The sequence below is a fragment of the Emericellopsis atlantica genome, assembly GCF_019669845.1.
Source record: "Emericellopsis atlantica unplaced genomic scaffold F5Z01scaffold_17, whole genome shotgun sequence".
Lineage (NCBI taxonomy): Eukaryota > Fungi > Ascomycota > Sordariomycetes > Hypocreales > Bionectriaceae > Emericellopsis > Emericellopsis atlantica.
This window is the reverse complement of record NW_025764719.1, coordinates 620,648-640,103: the sequence shown is the minus strand read 5'-3', so window position 1 is coordinate 640,103 and position 19,456 is coordinate 620,648. Positions and strand designations below refer to the sequence as shown.

At 54.0% G+C, this 19,456-nt stretch overlaps 2 protein-coding genes across 2 annotated transcripts; both read right to left on the bottom strand.

The window, feature by feature from the left end:
- Positions 1-257: 257 nt before the first annotated feature.
- F5Z01DRAFT_658719 (uncharacterized protein) lies at positions 258-2,348 on the bottom strand. The gene is made up of 2 exons (XM_046263715.1): positions 1,803-2,348; positions 258-1,752 (listed from the first exon to the last, which is right to left on the bottom strand). Exons 1-2 carry the CDS (start codon positions 1,936-1,938, stop codon positions 758-760), a joined length of 1,131 nt encoding a protein of 376 aa, XP_046117324.1. The 5' UTR covers positions 1,939-2,348; the 3' UTR covers positions 258-757.
- Positions 2,349-16,176, bottom strand: F5Z01DRAFT_725542 (dynein heavy chain, N-terminal region 1-domain-containing protein). Its single transcript, XM_046266637.1, has 3 exons — positions 15,589-16,176; positions 3,261-15,528; positions 2,349-3,204 (listed from the first exon to the last, which is right to left on the bottom strand). The coding sequence occupies exons 1-3, from the start codon at positions 15,879-15,881 to the stop codon at positions 2,764-2,766; spliced, it is 13,002 nt and encodes a 4,333-aa protein (XP_046117323.1). The 5' UTR covers positions 15,882-16,176; the 3' UTR covers positions 2,349-2,763.
- Positions 16,177-19,456: the final 3,280 nt, after the last annotated feature.

Below are 19,456 nucleotides of genomic sequence, written 5' to 3'. Positions count from 1 at the left end.
GGGGTGGCCTTTGAGCCCAGGGAGGGCGAGCCACTGTGGCGCAGCACCTCACTGGTACGGGTGATAATAAGTCAAACACTTTTTCACGTCACTCCATGTCCAGTCACTGACTGACTGGAGGTGCTCATGCCGTACTCACTCGACAAAGTCGCTAGCGCTGGTGGGTAGAATCTAGCCGCCTATGGCTTAGCGCTGTGGATATATGCTTATGCGAAAGTACGAATCTCTCAATAACTCTGTATAATCTTTAGGCATTACCGTATAACGCTCATGCTGTAATTGCTACTCGATATTGTCACCTCTCCTGACAGGGATATTGCTCGCTAGGACAGACCAGCGCTAGCGACTTTGTCGAGTGAGTACGGTAGTCTGACATACCGACGCCACTCGATGCCTCTGGTGCGATCAACAAAGAAACATAATAGGGCTGGACACTGGCGAAGCGGCTAGTTCCAATGATTGAGATTTGCTTAATCACCTATACACGCCCGCTAATAACAAGCCTGACGGCTCTGTTTTCCCCATGCGTCCTTCCATCAGAGCCCAACTCGGAAATGATTAATAGGAAACGCCTCTTGATGAGTCCCTTATACCCCCAACGCCGCGCGTAGTATACCATGCAGACAAAATGAAATCTCTGTGAATGACCGTGAGTGCTCACATCACCTTGTCCAACAGCCATGTCCTTCTTCGACTTTCCAAGGGCGGTGTCCGCCGAAACCTACTACGTGACGAGCGTTCGCCTACGCATGTGCTCCTATGACCTGCGATGGTGCTCGTCCTCTCCGCCACCGAGTCTCTCCACGATGCGGAAGATGTTGATGGTAAAATTGATCGTCCACGCGGCAAGCGCGAGCAGCATAAAGGCGGCCAGTGCCTTGGCCAGTTTTCTGATCTCTGGATCGGCCACGTTATGGTACACCAGGCTCTCAAACGCCAGCGCCGTGCTTGCTGATTTAAAAATGATGAACACCAGATCTAGCATGATGAGTGACACCTTGTTTCTGGCCGACCGCAGTCCCAGCGGCTGCCCTGTGTATTCGTCGTAGATCATGTAGCCGATGTAGGGGATGGCGACGCAGTCCACGACAATGGCGACAATGGACTGCGTCCGCTCCGCGCTATAAGGGCGGAAGTTATCCTCCAGCACGAAGATCCTGCTGGCCACGCCTAGCGCGACGATGGAGGTGACCATGACGGTCAATCGACATATCGCCGGTGATAGAGAATGACGCATCACTAGGTTCCACACGCGCTGGTTGAAAGCAACCGTCCGCGTTCTTTTCGACCTGCGCCCGGCGGCCAGTGCATTGTATGCGCCTCTTGCAGGGAGGTTGAACGTCGGCTGCAGCTTTTCCAGGTAGTCCGGGTCGACCCTTTCGGACACCTCGCCGGCCATGGGCCCGTATGCTGAAGAGTGCACAAACTGTCGAAAGCCAGGATCCGTAGACGTGACAGAGGTGCTGTGGTAGCGCGGCACGACGACGGGCTCAGCTGACCGCAAATGGTCCCATTTCCGCCCTCGCATCGAAGCTCGACCATATCGAAGGAAGTGTGGGATCTTGTGGCGCGCATCCTGCGCCGGACCGAGTTTCGGGTCATCGTAGTCTATGTAGCCGTCTTTTGATACCCGTCGCTGCGTCTCGTCGGGCGCTGCGTTGTGTCGAGCCGGTATTGCATTCGGTGGGCGCAACAGATTGAACTGATCCTGCGTGCCTGGTCCATAGCGTTCCTCGTAAGAATCGATCCAAGCTATATCTTGTCAGCCGCTTGCTCACTACCGTCAGCCGGGTACAACACACGTGGCAATGTTCGCGGCTTTCGAAGTCGAGGCGAACTAAAGTCTGCCACCATGATGCTGCGCGTATCGGTCGACTCGAGCGCGTCGGAAGAGTGGGAGGATTCCCCGGCTCGAGGGGACAGAGGCGAGGACGCCATCCTGTCTCAAAGGAGGAATGCGAAAGGCAGAGCGGCCAAGGCGAGTGTTCGGAATACCGAGGAAGTCTCGGTGTCTAGTCACACAAGCCGGGTGACGCACATTTGCTGAGATTCTCGTCCTATCTCGATAAAGGTCGCATGCTGACTGTTTCGAGAATGTCGCTGATGCAGTCAGGAAAGCTGGATCGCAACCTGAGCTCAGGTCAAGGAGCAGTGACAGTAAGGGCGTTTGCACTCAGGACTGTAAGGATACCCGGCGCATTTGGCAAGCTGTGTACTGCGCACGATAACAAGTATTAATGACTGAAGCAGGTTCCAGTCTAGAAAAGAATACGCAGACTGGACGCGAGGTCGGACTGTGGGATCAATGAACCGACTGGACGTTGCAGGTGGAAACTGGGAACTGCGCGCGCCTTCAGCAAGGTACCCACTTCAGCCGCCCGGGGGGAGATCATGGGCCTGGGCAACGCCCTGTGACGTGCAAGACCCGCCTGCGAGATCCCGGAACCGGATTCGACATCACATGAAGTCTTGAGCGCCTGAACTTGACATTGTGACGCCTCTGGATGCGTTCTCTATTGTCGCAAAGCTCTTACATTGCAGCGACTAATAATACAACAAAAAATCGATCTTGGGGGTATCTGTGTAGGTAGCAACATAAAGCACCATCTTCCGAGTTCAGTCCCCTCCAGAATGTGAACCGCCGCATATGGCCCATGTCCGATCTAACAGAACAAAAGAAAGAGATGGCAGATACTGCACAGCAATCATATCAATACCACTGCCATCATACATCTCGCCGCTCCCTCTTCAACGCCCACCCAATCACGCATCAGTCACGAGCTGCTCTCCCTCGTCAAGCAGCTCTGTGACCTTGCGCAGGTTGCCTATCAGGCTGGTGCCCAACCCGACCAGCAACAGCTTCTCTGCATTGGCAGGCAGGCCCAGGTATGTTGGAGGCTCGCGCTCGGGTAGCTTCTGAACCCACTGCATGAAGTCTTGGAGGTTCGTGCCCGATGGCACCAAGAGACCTCCTTCGGGGCTATCCACGAGCTTGTGATCGACGTCGTAAGCTTCAGGTGTCAGGAATTGGACGACGAGCTGATTGAGTAGCTTGAAGTCATGCTCATCGTCAATCTTGCCACCGTACGTCTCTGTCACTAGATAGCGGATCATCTCCCAGGGAATGTTCTGAGGAGCAATGTTGCTCCTGTTGCCAGCCACGCTGTCCAGCCAGACATCAACGATGAATGCCGAGCACTCGTACTGGGGGTGCGTTAGCGATCTACTGTCAAACACTTGAGGAAGGAAAAGAAACTTACGTCACTGTCGTTGAACTCCCAGAACCCCTTCCAACCAAGGTTCGGCGCGTATCGCAGCCTCTCCTGGACAACAGCATGCAGGAAGGAGATGAGCAGGTACAACCTCGTTCTTTCGACAGGGCTCTTCGAGCTGCGCGTCGAGAGGGACGACAAGGAGTCCTTCATATTGGCTCTGACACCAGCCGGCTGCTCATACATGAGGATTCGCGAGGCACGCAGCAGGTTGACTGGGATCTTGAGACTAGACTCCATAGACAGGAAGAGCCTAAAGTCAGAGTGCGGGTTCAGAGCCTCCATGCGCTTCTCCAAGCTTTGCAGCCAAGTAGGGGCAAGGTGCACATTCTTGACCAGAACCCATGAGCCGTTCTGAGCAGCATTTGTAATGGCCTTGTCTGCACTCGTGACACCTTCGTTGGAGCCCATGGCAATGTTCGTACAACTGATGCGCATCTTCTCCACCAGACTGTCGACCTTGTAGCTTGCATCGAAACCGGGGCTTGACACGAGCGAGATTGGCAGAGTCGCCGAGACCTCACACACGGTGTGCTTGAGATCCTCCACGAGGTCAAAGATGTCGGCGCCAAAGACCCGGGCGACGAATCGCTCGGCCGCAGGAACGAACCGATCCATTCGGAACAACTTGACGAGGAGCAGTGAAATCAGGGCCTGGTCTGCCTCCTCGGTTTTAGGGTCCCAGATCTCGGGAACAAAGTTCTCGGCAAGCTCTTCTTCAAAGAACTGCGTCCATTTGTCGGCAGCTACGCTGTCAAGCCGTTCCTTGAGGGCGGGCAGCTTCGTAGCAGCGGCGAAAGCTTGATCTTTGAGCTCAGGATCAGTGGAGAGATCCTTGCCCTCCACGCGGTTGTCGAGAATGGTGTCAATCAGTGTCTTATCCATCTTGTACGGCGAGGCTTGGGCAAGAAGCATGCCGAGAGTGACGCGGTCCTTTTGCAGCAAGCTGAGGGCTGTCCTCTTGAAGGTCTTGACGAAGAGATCCTTGACAATGACGTCTCTGCGCCGGTTGTGGTCTGTCTCGGCGTCAAGATTCTTGTTGTTGTGCAGTACCGACTGGAAAATATCGATAAAGTACTGCAACGAGAACTGGTAGAAGTGGTTGAGGAAGTGCAACTGCTCGAGAACGGCAAACACAGCACTGCACGACTTGGCAATGACGCTGTATTGCTGCGTGATCTCGTCGACCTCGCCCATGACACCCTCCGTCTTGCTCATCTTGTCTGAGATCTCAGCCGCTTCGTTCTTGAGCTTCTCAAGCGTTTCGATAACGTTGTCATCGTCGAGAATGTTGCCCTGAGACTCGTTGAGAGCTTGAAGAAGACGCTTCTCAAGCTGTCGGAGATGGACCTTGAACTCGCCCTGCACTTTGATCAGGTCAGAGCGACGCTTGTCCACGTCAGGGCGCTCTGATTTTAGCACATCATTCAGAGACTGAGTTTGGAGACTGCTCTGGGTGACTGAAAAGTTGACCAAGGTAGTACGACTGCAAATATCCGGAGGGAAGGTTGCAGAGGGATCGCGTGTGGACAGATACAATTTGAATGATGGGGAGAAATCGATCTCCTGCTTGCCGAGCTGGATGAGCACACGGCCACCAGTGCGTTGGTACTCCTTGTTGAGCACGTGGTTCAGGATGGGATCGAGATGCTCGGCATCCTGGATGAGAATGGGGTTGCCGAAACGAAGCGAGCTCTCCAACTGTTTGGTGAAAGTATCATCCAAAAAGCTTGTGACTGTCAAGCGACGGTCCTGGCATTCCTTTTGCAAGAACTCCAGAGTGCGACCCGGCGGATCAATGATGAGAGGGTATCGCTCGAAGCGCTTGAGCATGATCGCATTCTCCGTGCACAGGTCGTCCACTGGCAGTCCGTTTGCTTGCCACCCAAGACGCTCATCGGCTGTTGACAAGTACTCGGTGACAGGGTTGTGAGACTTGTACTGGATGCCAGAAAGGTGAAGTTGATGGAACCAATCTTCGACCATAGACTTTCGAAGAGTTTGGTCGTACAGACCACTGTAGGCCAGGAATGCAGCGGCGATCAGAACATCGCCGACCAAGGTGCTGATCTGCGTCTCGAAAGACTTGCTGCCATCCTCCCAACGTGTCCTTTCTGAAGACAGGCTGTCGAGCAGCCTGACACTGCGATCGACCTTGAACTGCACCTTGGACATTTCAGACTTGATCGCCTGCGTCTGGCTGATAAGCGCGGCATACTCCTCTTTGTACGTGTTGATGCTCGCTTCGAGTTCGATAATGTTGTTCTCCACAGCCTTGGCCTCTGCTTTGGTCTTCAGGGCCTCTTCCTCGAGCTTATCGACTTCCTCCCTGAGTGGACCGACGCGATCCAAGATGTCCGAGTACTCGACCTGCGCAGTGACCCATTGTACGAGAGGACCACAGGCTCTCGACGCACGGTTCACCTTTTCGAAGGTGAACTCTGGGTTGTTGAGGAAGTCTCTGCGCATTCTTTCGCGGAATGACTTGGCCATCTTGTCGCTGTTGTAGTTCAGGATGTTGGCGATGAAATTGTCCTTGCGGATCTCTCCCTGCACAGTCTTCCAGTCTTGCACGCTCTTGTTCGTCAGCAGAGTGATGACACCCTCCATGGCCAGCTTGACACCGGCAGGCGGATTGCCCATCGCCCTGACTTCGGTCAAGTGTTGACGCTTGATGTTTTGCACACTGGCCTTGGCTTCTTCGACAGCGGGCTCAGCCTTGGCCAAGTCCTCGAGCACAACTTTCCTGCGCGAAGCAACCTCGGTTTCCTGTTTCTCCAAGTGCACCTGGATCTCCTCCGATGCCTTCTTCCTCGATTCGGCCTCGCGCTGATCTGCCACCATCTTCTGTAACTTCTCGTTCGCCTCGGCTTCCTTGGTTTCTAGTTGTGTCTTCTTCACTGCCAGACTCTCTCGCAGATCTCGTACCTTGTCGAAGGTATCCCGGAGCTTTTCCAGACCAATGTTCAAGTGACGCTGTTGCTCTTCCAGGTCCTCGCGCTTCTCATTGTACAGTCTGACATACTGGCCTACAAAATCCAAGAAGTGGCGAGGCGTAAGGAACGTGACCTTGCCTTGCTGCTTGAACAGCTTTTGGTTGTAGTGGTGAAGAGAGTAATGGATGTGGACCATCGAGTTGACAATAGCCTCGCGATGCGATGGAGGCAATTGCAGACCACGGTAGGCGACAGGAATTGTATCGGGAGCTTGGTAGTTGGGCCGATCCAAGTCGATAGAGTGCGTGAGCTCGTGACCGACCTGGAACAGGGCTTGATCCGACCAGTCTCCAAACCAGTTGAGGACACACCTATTGAACAAGGCCGGCGACGTCGCAGCCTTGGACGACAGGCCATCCTGAGGAGGATTCATTGTGAAAACGACGTGCAAGTTCTTCACAATTTGCTGAGTGAACCACTTGTACAACTCCTCTTGGGAGTCCAGGTGCAAGTTTTGGCGTTGGGCCCCCTCCTTGCAGGCAGTCATAAGCGCCGCATGGTCGTCGCCTTCGAATAGACCTGGGACTTCAGCGTTTGCCAGGAGGGTATTCATCCTCTCCAAGAACCCAGAGTCGAGGACATTGGCCTCGTCCATGATGAAGCAGATCTTCTCACCCTTGCAGCCACAACGGCGCAAGACGTCTCGAAGGTCGTCATCAAAGTCCTCGGCCGTATACTTACCGTGAACTTTGATCTGGAAGACGCGAAGTCCGTTCATCCAAGCAACAAAGCGCGACAATGTCGTCTTGCCACTGCCACTCACACCAATCAAGATCAAATGACCCTGTGGTTGTCTGAAGACACGATCAATGCGAAGGACATGCTCCAAGACATCGTCAAACAAGATGAGAGGAACGTCAACTTCTTCCTCACAGAAGGTCCTCAAGCGAGCTTTGACGAAGTCTCTCAATTGCTCGCGATCCACAGGCACGTAGTTCTTTGACAGCCAATTGGAGAATAGGATAGGGCCTGACAATGCCTTCTCTTCATCAATAGTAGGGAAGTGTTGAAGAGCAATGCGATGAACAGCGTCGTCAGTCCACTTGCGCTCATCTTCAGCTATAAGACGATCCTGGAAGAGGCGCAAGGCTTCATGAGCCCAAATTCGGATCAAGCCCTCAATCGACAAGGTTTCGAGTGGTTTGATGGCCTCATAGATGCCGCGAACCCAGCGAGTCAACTCACGGGGACTGTAGACGTAGTGCGGTTGAATCTTGGGCGTGAAACGCTGTTGCGATTCGAGATAGAACTTGACCATTGCTTGCGTGAGATTGTCGGCATAACCACGCAGCGAAGGAACAATCTTGAGTACAGCCGAGTTGAAAGTGCCGTAGATCTGATTGAGAGATGTCTCGCCAGGGTAATCGACCATGATGAGTGGCGCGTGACGCATGAAACGAGCCCCCAGGGGAGTACGGCCGGCATCTGTAGGGGGATTGCAAGCTCCGACGAACTGGATGCGATCCAAAGTCACCCAGGACTTATCAGAGGTTCTCCAGAAACCGTTGTGCTCCACGAGCTGGCGAAGGAATGAAATCGCCCGTTGCGTACCATACTTGTCAGGGGCCGGCAAGTTGATTTCGTCGCAGAAGATGACGAGCCAGCGGCCAATCTGCGTCGGGGAGAGCATCACGCCATTCAGTGTCTTCTTGTACTCGCAGTATTGCTCAAAGGTCTTGATCAACAGATCAGGTGTTGTGGCACTTGAAAAGTTGAGACCCACGGTTTCCATGTTGGGCAGCTTGCGGAGAGCACTGAACAGCGTCATTGTTTTACCTGAGCCAGGAGGACCACAGAGCAGAAGAGGCTTGTGCTCAGCCAGCCAAGAGTATAGAACATCCTCGTGGCGGACGGTGTCCAGCGTTGGGATAACCATATCAGTTTGAATAATGGCGTGAGTGTTGACCTCCGTAGATGGCACTTCATTCTGCCATGGCGACCATTCAGCTCGCGGTAGCTTCACATCAAAGTCAATGAGCGAGCTGCTGCCATCCAGTGGAGGCGACCCGAAGTTGGCCAGTCCGCAGATAACGTCGCCAAATGCCTTGCGGTCGCCGAGGGGACAATCACCAGTAAATGCCCAAACCAAGGCGAGCAGGACCCTCTTACTAACAAATGCCTCGATCTGATCAATGTCCAATGGGAAGTCTGTGTGCTGCCCGTTGTACTCGATCATATCTCTCACAGCCTTGTTCAGCAGCGAGAACAGCGTCGTGAGTACTCGTGCCGATGTGAACTCCATGATGTGGTTGTAATCGTGAGCCTTCTTCAGTGCTTCTTCGGCGAAGTTCTCGTCTTTCAGGGCAACGGTGAGGACATCGGCCACCTGTCCTTGCAAAGTCAGGTTCTTGGCTGGGTTCGATCCTGAACCGACACTGTCTTCGTCGATATCTTCAAACGGAACGTTGCGTAATGTTTGCAGGTAATTGTCGATCATCATCTCTATGGTGACTGTTTCCTCGCTGAACCAGACCATACCGCAACGAGACACCGTAGCTAGAGTAGCATATTTGAGAGTCTCGACTTCAAACATGATGCGAACGTTTGAGGGCAAGTTGAGACGCTCTCCGTTGGGAAGCGTAAGTAGTTTGTTGTCGTCAAGCACACTGTTCAAGTTCTCAACCCACTCGGGATCGACGTCGCCATCAAATACAATCCAATGCCGTTTCGAATCTTCGCCACGAAGGTTGTCGACGATCTTTCGCAAGATGCTCGTGAACAGACCATCGGTCCACTCACGGGTGGTTGAGTCGAGGTTACCGTACAGGGCCTCCTTGGACATGACCTTGGAATCAATGACATGGGACACGCCTTCAACATTCTCAACCTTCTGTAAGGCGTCGAGCAGGAGTCGCCAAGCAGCAGACTTGCCTGAACCTGAATTGCCAACCATCATCACACCATGGTGAATATTCTGGATCTGGTACAACTGTAGAACCTTGGTCATCCAGATGTCGGTGACAACTAGATTGCGTTCTGCAGCTAGGGTGCGGATAGCATCCTCCAGTGCGTGCAGGTTGGCAGGGACATAGTCAACACCTGGGAAGCAGTCCTTCTCAATGTTGATCATGATGTCAACATCAGACTTGATGAGCTTGGGTGCGATGGTCTCGCGAATGCTCTGAACAATGATTTCAGGCTCCACGTCCTCTTCGACGCCAAGGCTACCCTCGCCGAGCCGCGCACGCTTGAGTCCGCCAGAGCTGACAAGAACACTCTTGAGAGCACGTAAGCCAAAGTCGTAATGTGCTTGCTTGGACAGCTGCTTAGCACAGTGGTCAAAGAATGGTACAGTCTGCTTAGACAAGACCTTGGCTTGGTTGAAACCCTGGGAGTACAGCATGACCTCGGCAATGAGCTCCTTGTCAGGCTTGGACATGGCCACACTGCGGAAGAGCTTCTTCAGATTGTCGGGCAAGTTGGAACGTCCAGCGTAGCCAGGATTCATGGTGATGAAGATGCCCGTGTTCTCGTTGACGTGCAGTTGGCGTCCGATGAGCTCGATTTCGGACTTGTCGTCCTCGATGCCTTGCTTCAGACCCAACTGGATGTTTTGAATCTGCTGCGAGACAGCAGACAAGATCCTCTCTTCCAAACGGTTGAACTCATCAAAGCAGCCCCAGGCACCGACTTGACAAATACCCAAGAAGATGCGGCCCATTGCCTGGAAGTCGAATGTGTCGTCACAGCAGAAGACCAGGGTGAACCGACCCAGCTGCGTACCAAGAGCTTTGACTGACTCGGTTTTACCTGTGCCGGCAGGTCCATAGGGTGAGCCGCCAAGGCGTTGTTCCAGAGCCTGAGTAAGCGTAAGGAAACATCGGTCTGTCAATGGCGTTCGGACTAGGCGGTCAGGCACTCCCAGATACTCGAAGCCGTAGTTAAGTCTGGCATTGGCCATCTTGACGTGCAAGCGGTTGGGGTAATCGCCCTCTGGACTGTAGATGTATCGCATCTGAAGCTGCCAGAGGTAGTGGCTGGTGGTGTCGGCTTGAGCCTGAATAAGCTTCTCGATTGTGTCCCGCTGGTGAACACACTCAGTAATCATCTGCTCGGCCGTTTTCCGTTGAAGGACCTCCAGATCGCCCAGGACCGTGTCGGCAAGCACACGGAGGACCTGCACCTCGCGCTCGAAGAGCGTCTGCAGATCTTTGCCGCCAGCCGCAAGAGAGCTCTCGACTGCTGTGGACCAGACAGCCTGCGTGGCTAGCACGACGATCTGACTGGGGAACGCATCCATGAACGTGGTGAGCATGGCACGATCGATGGTCGAGGACTCAAAGATCGGCGTGTATTGCTCCACGGCTTCGGCAAACAGCTCAGCCAAGGTAGACTTCATGCCACTTTCCAGCAGAGCCAGCCAGTCGTTGATGCGCGGCGTCTTGGCCAGTGAGATTTCCTTCTTCAACCTGACCTTTTCGCCCTCCTTGGAGGTGAACCCTGAGATGACCGTCTCTTCGTCCATGATGAGGCCAGATAGACCAGCAAACATCTTCTTGAAGTGCTTGGCAATGCGTAGCGTGTCGTTGCTGTTGCCGATCATCTCCAGCAAGTCCTCATCACCAACGAAGTAGAATCGAGGGAATGAGACACGCTCCTTCTCGAGGTATTCTCCAAGTGCTTTCTGGATTTTGTTCAGCATTTCGGCCAAACGCTCCAAGGACTTTTGTGCGTTCGGGATGTTCAGCACATCAAGCACATAAGGAGACTTGGCAGCCTTCTTCATCACAGCCATAAATTCGCTGTTGATATTTGCGAAGCGGCCAGACTCAATCGGCAGGAGATGCTTGATGTCGGCGTTGCCGGTGAAGACACCCTCGAGATAGACCCATTGACGCTGCACATCAATCCACACGTCAAACAAGACGTGAACGCGGTTCAGCTTGTCCTCCCAAGACACGGCTTCTTCTTCGAACTCCTTGTAGTACGGGGAGTGCTTCATGGCGTGGAGAGAGTTCAGGTTCTCGCTGCACTTGGCGAAGAGATCGTCCCAGCCGCGGATGAGCTTGAGTTTGTTCTGGTAGTTGACCATCTCCAGCGCGTAGTTGTGCCATATCTCGCGCACTTGCTTCAGGAATTCTTCGAGAGCCATCTCGCCTTGTGCTTGTGCGATAATGTCTTTGACGATGGCCTCAGTGGCCACAAGATTGAGGTCCCAAACGTCACCAAGGGTCATGGAGCTGGGGGAGAAGCGCTTCTGAGGCTTGATCTGCTTGTAGATCTTCTGCCAATGGCGTTCGCGGATGGCATCGGACTTGAGGTCAGTCAGAATGGTGTTGACCTTCAAGAGACTACGCAATATGCCCTGCACGTGCTCGAAAGCTGCGTATTGTCTCATCCGACTAGGCATGTCCTTGGTGCTCTTGATGAGCTCATCGATCTTGCCCCTGATCTTTCTTGGCTGCACAGCCGTCCAGAGCACATCGCGGGTCTCATTCAGGCTCGTCCAGATTGTAGAGAGGTTCGACCACACAGACTGGAAGTCGCGAACTTCCTCGAGGGTAGCGGTCAAAGATGTCTCGGAGCTGATCGGGATGTCCAATGCCTCCTTGGCTTTGGAAACAGCGTCAAAGTCGGCTTGAAGCTTGGAGATCTTACTCTCAAAAGCAGTGAGGGTAGCAGAAGCCTCGTCAGGTGGGATAGTGCCGGACACAGGCTTTTCATCGTTCCACTGGGCAACCACCTCACTGATTCGATCACCGATGAGTTTGTCCTCAGTAGTGATCTTGGCACGGAGCGCATCGGACTGGTCCTCGACGATCCTTGACTTCTTCTCGAGAATCTCTTTGAGGGCTTCCCATTGACTGTCAATCTGCTCAATGTGAAGCCAGTCGTTGGCGAACTGATATCGCTGCCTCACGAGAGTTGACTGTCCCTGGCGAAACATGTCTATCTCGGGTGCCCAGAGCTTGACATTGCGCTTGCAACTCTGGACGACTGTAATGAATTGAACAGTCTGCTCGGTAGATGAAGCATCGGAGCTTTGGGTCTCGAGATTTTTGCGAGCTCGTTCAATTTCGGCGTGGACGTCTCGCATACGGTTGCCGAGGCGAACCGCGAACTTCATCAGAATCTCCTTTTGCCATTGGTCGTACTTATCGTTGACCTTTGACTGGACTTGGCCGTAGTCGATGGTGACGTGGCCGAAGGATCGACTGTCATCTTGCGTGTCGAAAGTAGAGCGGGTCTTGCGAATGTCCTGCAACAGCTCCAGCCATCTAGGCAGCTGCTCGCCAAGCGCATCGTAGACTTGCTCCGACTGCAGGTCCCATAGAGATTGAAACTGCAACCACTCGTCCACGTATTTGCTGACTTCAGTGATCTTCTTCTCCACGGCGATGTAGACACGCTGGAGCATGCTGGCGCATTCACTGGGTAGCTGTGTGAAGCGTCGCTCCGGCTCGGCAGACGTCGCCAGCGTCATCTGATAACGCGAGGCTTTGATCATGCGAAGACTGCAAACAATGCCGAGCCAGTTATGGAGATGCTCGAACCAATTTGCGCGGGCGAATTCAAGTGGCGGATCGAGATAGATGACCTGGTTACGCATGGCAAGCTCCAGGATCAAGTGACGCATGGTTGGACCGGTTGGCTTGCCATCCTCTGTCACTGTCGTATTCTCCTCAAAAGCTGCGATCCAAGCAGAAATGGCGGTTTGCAGACGGGCCAACAGAAGACCTTGGATCCGCTCGTTGAGTCCATCGACCCAGAAATCGAGGTTCACGTAACGCTCCAGGTTGAGCTGATCCACGGCGCTCTGGACTGAGTCCAAGTGCGACTGGAAGGAGGCGGCATCGTACGGGCATGTGCTGAGATCCTTGAGAGCTTGTTCGACACTGGCGTAGATGTGGCTCAAGGAAACGGTCTTGCTCTGCAGCGTGGATACCGCGGCAGCGAAACCACGGATGAACATCCCATGCTTACTTTCGTTGCTCTTGGCTGTCCCAAAGTCTGCGCCTCCAGGCAGGAGCATGCGCGTCTGGCGCTGTTGTTCACTTTGCCAGAGCTCGTGAGAGTTGACGAAGGATTCCCAGCGCAGGGGGACGCCCTCACTGATGAGCTTGTAAACATCGTTGCGGTAGCCGTTGAGGAGGACTGCCTCATCGCCCATGTCCGAAAGCTGGCGAAGTGTCTGTGACAATGTCCGGACGCTCTCCATCAGACTGACGGCATAGGGATAGACGCGCTTCGCATCCTTAGATACCGTGGTGATGGCGTGGGGAACAGCATAGCTCTGCCACGTCAAGTTACGCGTCTCCTTGAACAGAGTGATGATCTGCGAGTCGAAGTTGACGGTGAGCTCCAGGGTGCCGCCGGCTGACCTGACGCGAGCGATCTCAAACAACTGGCCAGCAATTGAAATCTTCTTGCGAGTGACCTCGCCTACCCAGGCCTCAAAGATCTTGTCGGTCTTGAGCTTGTCCCGGAAAAGCTCACTTTCGTCCAGCAACTTCTTGCCTTCGGCATGCATATCCCAACCAGGCCCGAGAACCGCCTCCACTTTCTTCATGTACCCATCGAGCTGCAGTTCGATCTGTCGTGCCCAGATGATAGCCCCAGATACGGGAGGAATGTCGCGAAGTTGAGACATGATGTGAGCTTCTGATCGACCATACTGCTGCTTGAACCGTTCATGAAGACCGTTTATAGCCTGTTTCACGTGGTCCATCAACTGATTCTGGTACTCCTGGATAGCACCACGGATCTTGGGCCGCACAAAGAGAGCGTTGAACTTGGAGAAGACCCGGAACATTTCGTTGGCTGACTTGGTGGTGCCCAGGCGATCCCGCAGTCTTGTGATGATGGAGTTCTCCACGCGTGTGGTGCGCTCGTTGTAGAGGTTCTCGGCCAAGGAAAAGCGATCTCTGCCTTGCTGCGTCACATCAAGCAGATCGACATTTTGCAGTGCTTCCCATGCCTGGTTCACCTCCTCCACAGCGTCCACGTCGCCCATTTCCTCAACGACCACGCCATCCGCTCCAGTCGTCTCGGTCACGCCGGTGATAGTCGCCTGTGGCCCTAGCACGTCGACAATCGTACGCTGCAGCTGCTCATGGTTGTCACGGAATTTGGCCACGTAGCGAATCCGAGACTCGAGTTCGGAGTGCTTCTTGTTGATCTTGATGGGAATGAACCGCTCGTTGCGTCGTCGGGTAACCTCACGTGCTACGTTCGTGAACTCTTTGACGGATTCTTCCCAAACGCGGAAGATGTCCTCGCATGATCGCATGATCGTCCGGAATTGCTCGTAGTCCAGGTTGACCAGCTCAGTGCCGGGGAGCAGGCGATGAAGCACATCGTTCAGGTCGGCCGAGATAGCCTCAACGAGTGGAAGTGCGCGGCGGATCGGGTATGGGCAGATGCGAAGCTTCTTGTTGAGATGAGTGAAGATCTCGCGGATAGCATCTTGAGCCTTGACCAGAGACGTTGCCGATAGCAACTCGTCGAGCGGGAAATCTCGCATGAGCTGGTTATATTTCTGCACCTTGTCCATCGCCTCGGTCAGACCTGTGTCAGTCTTGAAGCTGACGGTCGCCTGGAAACGTTTGGCATGCTTCAATATGTCGAGTGTGAGGACCACACCGTCGCTCCTCAATTGCGCTTCAATGCCTTCCAGGGCAGACTCCATCGAAAGCCAGAAATTAACCTCCTGGCTCGCGGTGTTGAATTGCTGGTTGGAATTCGAAGTAGTATCATCTCTGGTCATCCTCGTCACTCCTGAGATGGACTTGACCCATGCATTGACCGTCGCCTGTAGTCTGTTGAGGAACGAGCTGTCTTGCAATAAATCGTTCGGCATGGAGTCGATCGTAGGCTTCGTGTGAGCAGATTCGGCTTGTTCGAGGGCCTGTTGAACTCCCGGATGGAAGCTCAGAGAGATCTCCGGAATGTCAACGTTCTGTTGCAAGTGCAGCAAACTCAGCTCCAGGTCGTTCAACCTCTTCTTCGTCACGGGGATACCAGTCTTCGCGTCCACATCTTGCCTACCACGTGGCCCGTTCGTCGTCTGTTGAGATTTGGTGTTTGCGTCAAAGTATGGCACGATCGCGTGGTGGACCTGAGAATGAAGAACCTCCCAGGGGGAGAGCACAGGACCCTGGTCGGCTGCCGCAGCGGCAAGCGACGCAGGCCCAGGCAAATTAGTAATGAATATTTGTGAATGAAGAGGCCGGATCGGATCGATAGGTTGAGGAGTTTTGATTAGGACGAGGGAGGCGACAGTATTCAGGGTCGATGTGAGTTCGTTCGAAATGGTGTAGCTAAAAGATGAGGGTGCTGAGAATGTTAGCTCTTGTTCGAACCGAATAGGACCATCACACTAACCGGCATTTTCCGTGCCATTCTCAACAGCTGACGAGGCAGCGATGTCCTTCTGGATATACAGAACGGTCTGTGTATCCGTCGCGAATCGCGTGCACCTCGACACCATATCGCCGTAGCGGCTCTTATGCAGCAGGTTCCCTGGCTGCTCAAGCTCCTCCTGCGTAGCACCCAGAGCGATCGTGCATACGCTGGCCAAGTATTCGACCACGCGTTCGGGTTCGATTGTAGGGAATGGAGCAGCTGGTACACCGTTTGTCGGCGGTGTCGCAACCGGGGTTGACACCTCCATAATAGTGGCGGCCTTGGACCGAGAAGAAGCGTAAGGCGATTATGAGAGTTCTTTCATCTCAGATTAAAAAGTTGCTCTCGTTGGGCCCTGTTGAAACGCTCGACAGGCAAAAAAGTTGACGCGCAGTGTTTAAAGGGGTATCGTCAAAGCAGCGGCGAAGGAACGAATACAGCCAGAATCCAGCAAGGAGAAAGATCCTCGACCTAATAAGCACAGTTTCAGACGGTGTTGAGTGGTCCGCCGTCAACTCGAGGTCGGAATTAGTGTGTAGGAAGGAGAGAGATGGACCGTGGTGAAGGCGCAGGAAGACTGGAGGTTCACGCATGTGCTGTAGAGGACGCGACATGACCCTGGGCGCGACTGCACGGTACATCGCGGTCCGCCAAAATTAGGCGTCGGCACAGGTCACCTCGCCAGGAGGTGTGGGTTCTGGAAGCTGTCAGCTCCCTGGTTGGCTGATATCTGTACATGATATCCGCTTTGCGGGGCGTGCCAGCTGGCTCATGCGAATGCTCCATCATCTTGCAGGTGAGTAATCAAATCCCCCCAAGCCAACAGACTTCACTTTGACGAAATGAGGACGTTCTAGGTACTTACGTAGTACACATGTCTTCAACTTGTGGTGACCCGGATTGATCAATCGCGTCCGCGGTGCAAGTTTGGGAATATGGTTGTGGAAGTGCCTTGATATTCAAACGGATGGCTAGGCCATTTCGTAGCCGAGCTTCATCACGCGAAATTCCTACAAGTATATACCATCCCCAACCGGACGCCAGAATATCCAAACCCAAGCTGAAAGTCCTAATACAGAAGCGCCAAAAACGTAATAACTCCGCCAGAGTACATGATGATAAGTTCAAGTCCAGACGCCATCTCGAATCCAAAATGCTTAGATGACCTGGTTGCCTCCATTCGCCTGGTTTGGTCCCGTAGACAAACGCTCTCGTTGTACCATGACGCGCTGGTTGCAGATATCAATAAACATCTCAAATCGCGTGATCTGCTCGTCCTTTTCCTGGATCTGCGCTTTCAAAGCGTCGATCTCGGCCTGTTTTTCCTTTTCCATCTTTGTCATCTCATCCTTGGCTTGCGCGAGCTCCCGGCGTAGTTCAGCACGTATCCTATCTTCAGGGTTCTGCGGTTGCTTTGAGTATATAGACATCCTTTCTTGAGTCTCCGTGTCTGCCTTTGTAGGATTACGGTTGATGGCTGCGCGTGCGTTATAGATATCTCGGGGGAGGAGGTGACAATCCGGGTTATCGTTTTGCAGTATTTGCAACGTTTCGGAGACACCGGCGCCTGATGACGATAAGCACAAGTCTTTTGGAGATTCCTGAGGATACCTACCACTTTCTTTGAGCTCTTTCACGGCGGCTACCATTTTTGCGTCCAGCTTCCTTGCCGCAGGGTGGTTCGATGGTCCCTCACTTGGGCCGTGATTGTGCGTCAAGTGCTCGGCATTTGGTCGGTATCGGATTGTCCATTGATGACGTTGCTCGATGGCGAAGAATCCAAAAGGGCAATCACACTTTCTCGAAGAGGTCTTTCGCTTCCTGAACTCGGGGCTCACCCTGTTCGGGGGCTTTCCAGCACGATCGCAGACAAACAAGACTTTCTTCAATCCAGGGACTGTCTTCTTCGATCGGCCAATAACAATGGCATATCCAACCGAAGTACAGTAACGAAGCACATGTTTCTGGACAGCCTCCAAGGTTGGGTAACTACCACCCTCGGGCGGCGGCGACATCAGCTCGCCCAGTGGCTGCGTTGGGACGACTGAAGTTTCCTGCATCATCTTGGCGGCGTCTGTCGGGTTTCCGTTTCCATCTTGCTCCATAGAGCCGTCAATGTCCATCGAATCATTGTGCTGGGCTTGCTGCGACGGTGGCTCCGCCTGCTGTTGCGAGTGTGGCTGTGGGTGTTGTTGCGGATGTTGCTGTGGGTGTTGCTGCATGGAACCAGGCGCTGCCTGCTGCTGAGGTGGAGGCGCGGCTGCCCGTTGCTGTGGCTTCTGTTGCGGTGTCTGGCGACCCCTACTTGGCTTAGGTGGTTGCTGAGGCTGCGATTGCATTTGCGGCGGTTGAGGCAGCTGTTGCTGTTGTTGTTGTTGCTGCTGCTGCTTCTGGTGTTGAGAATGCTGTTGCGGCTGCTGTTGCGGCAAGGGCTGCTGTTGCGGGGGAGGCAACTGCTGATGGATATTGTGTTTCGGCTGGTGTTGCTGAGGTAGAGGCATCTGCGGCTGCTGCTGCTGTTGCTGGCGGTGCTGATGTTGAGACAAGGGCTGTTGATGAGGGAGCTGCTGTTGCTGTTGCTGTGCGTGCTGTGGCTGCGGCTGGTGTGACATAGCTTGCGGCGGTGTTTGCTGGTGTTGTTGCGGCTGTTGAGAGTGATGCTGCTGCTGCTGCATTTGGTGATGTTGAGCTTGTTGCTGGTGCTGTTGTTGTTGCTGCCTTTGCTGAGCTTGCTGCTGCTGCGTTGGCGTCTGTCCATGTTGTTGTGCCTGCTGCTGGTGATGCTGTCCCGTCTGCAAGCTGTGATGTTGCTGTTGTTGCTGTTGTTTGTGCTGCTGCTGCTGCTGCTGGTGACTCGGGTGCGCTTGATGACCTGGGTGTCCGGGATGTGAGGGATGTCCAGAGTGCTGGTGAGCCATGATCGATTCGTGCTGCACCGATTGGCTCATGGGCCCCGGAAACATCATCGCCGGCGATGCATTCGTTTGAGATTGCGGCTGCTGGGGCGGCATCTGTTGCCTTGATGGTGCGGCTCTCTGCTGTTGTCTATGGATGCCTCCCAGAGGGAGTTGCTGGCTGTGGGCACCAGGCCCTCTCGTGTTTCCGTTTGGCACATTTCCGTTCAGTTGTGGTGACGGAAACATGTGTTGCGGGTATTGCGGGGGTGGTTGCGAAGGATATTGAGTTTGGTACGGTGACGCGCTATGACCTGCCGGCGACTGTTTACCTGGCTGTGTCGGGTGTGGAGGAGGATAGGCAGGATTACGCCTATTCATGCCCGCCTGGTTCAAAGTGAACCCATGGCTGGTTCCCGGAGGCCCAAGCGAAGACATGATACCTTGGAGAAACCGCGGGTGCTAGGTTCTGATCGTGTCTAGTATCTTCGCCACCAGAATCCGTTCTCGTGGTGCTTGGTGCGCGGTTGTCGGGGCCCGAGTTCAACCCAACCGCGTCTTCGTCTCAGCCGCCAATGTCGACCAGTCTGTTCGTGCAGGTACCGCCGGTGCGTGAAATCGTTCGAAATGCCAAGGGCATGCGTTGCTCGCTCACACGCGTGCCACGAGAGCCTACTCGGGAGGGCCAGGGAGATTGACTGCCGTTGGTGATCTAGTGGAAGGTTATCCGTCGAAGGAGTGGCGTGGACGACGGTGGCGGGCTGGCGGTGACGGGCCTGTGGCCCAAGGCGCGTCGCCAAGCGAGGAAAGACACCTTATGTGGTGTGAGAAGATCGTGACGAAGAAAAACTGAGGTTCGTGAAGATGCAATCGATGGGAGTGTGTTTGGGGTAACGAGCAAACACCCTGGTGTTGAACGGCTGACGCTCGTTGTCGGGGGTGTGATTAA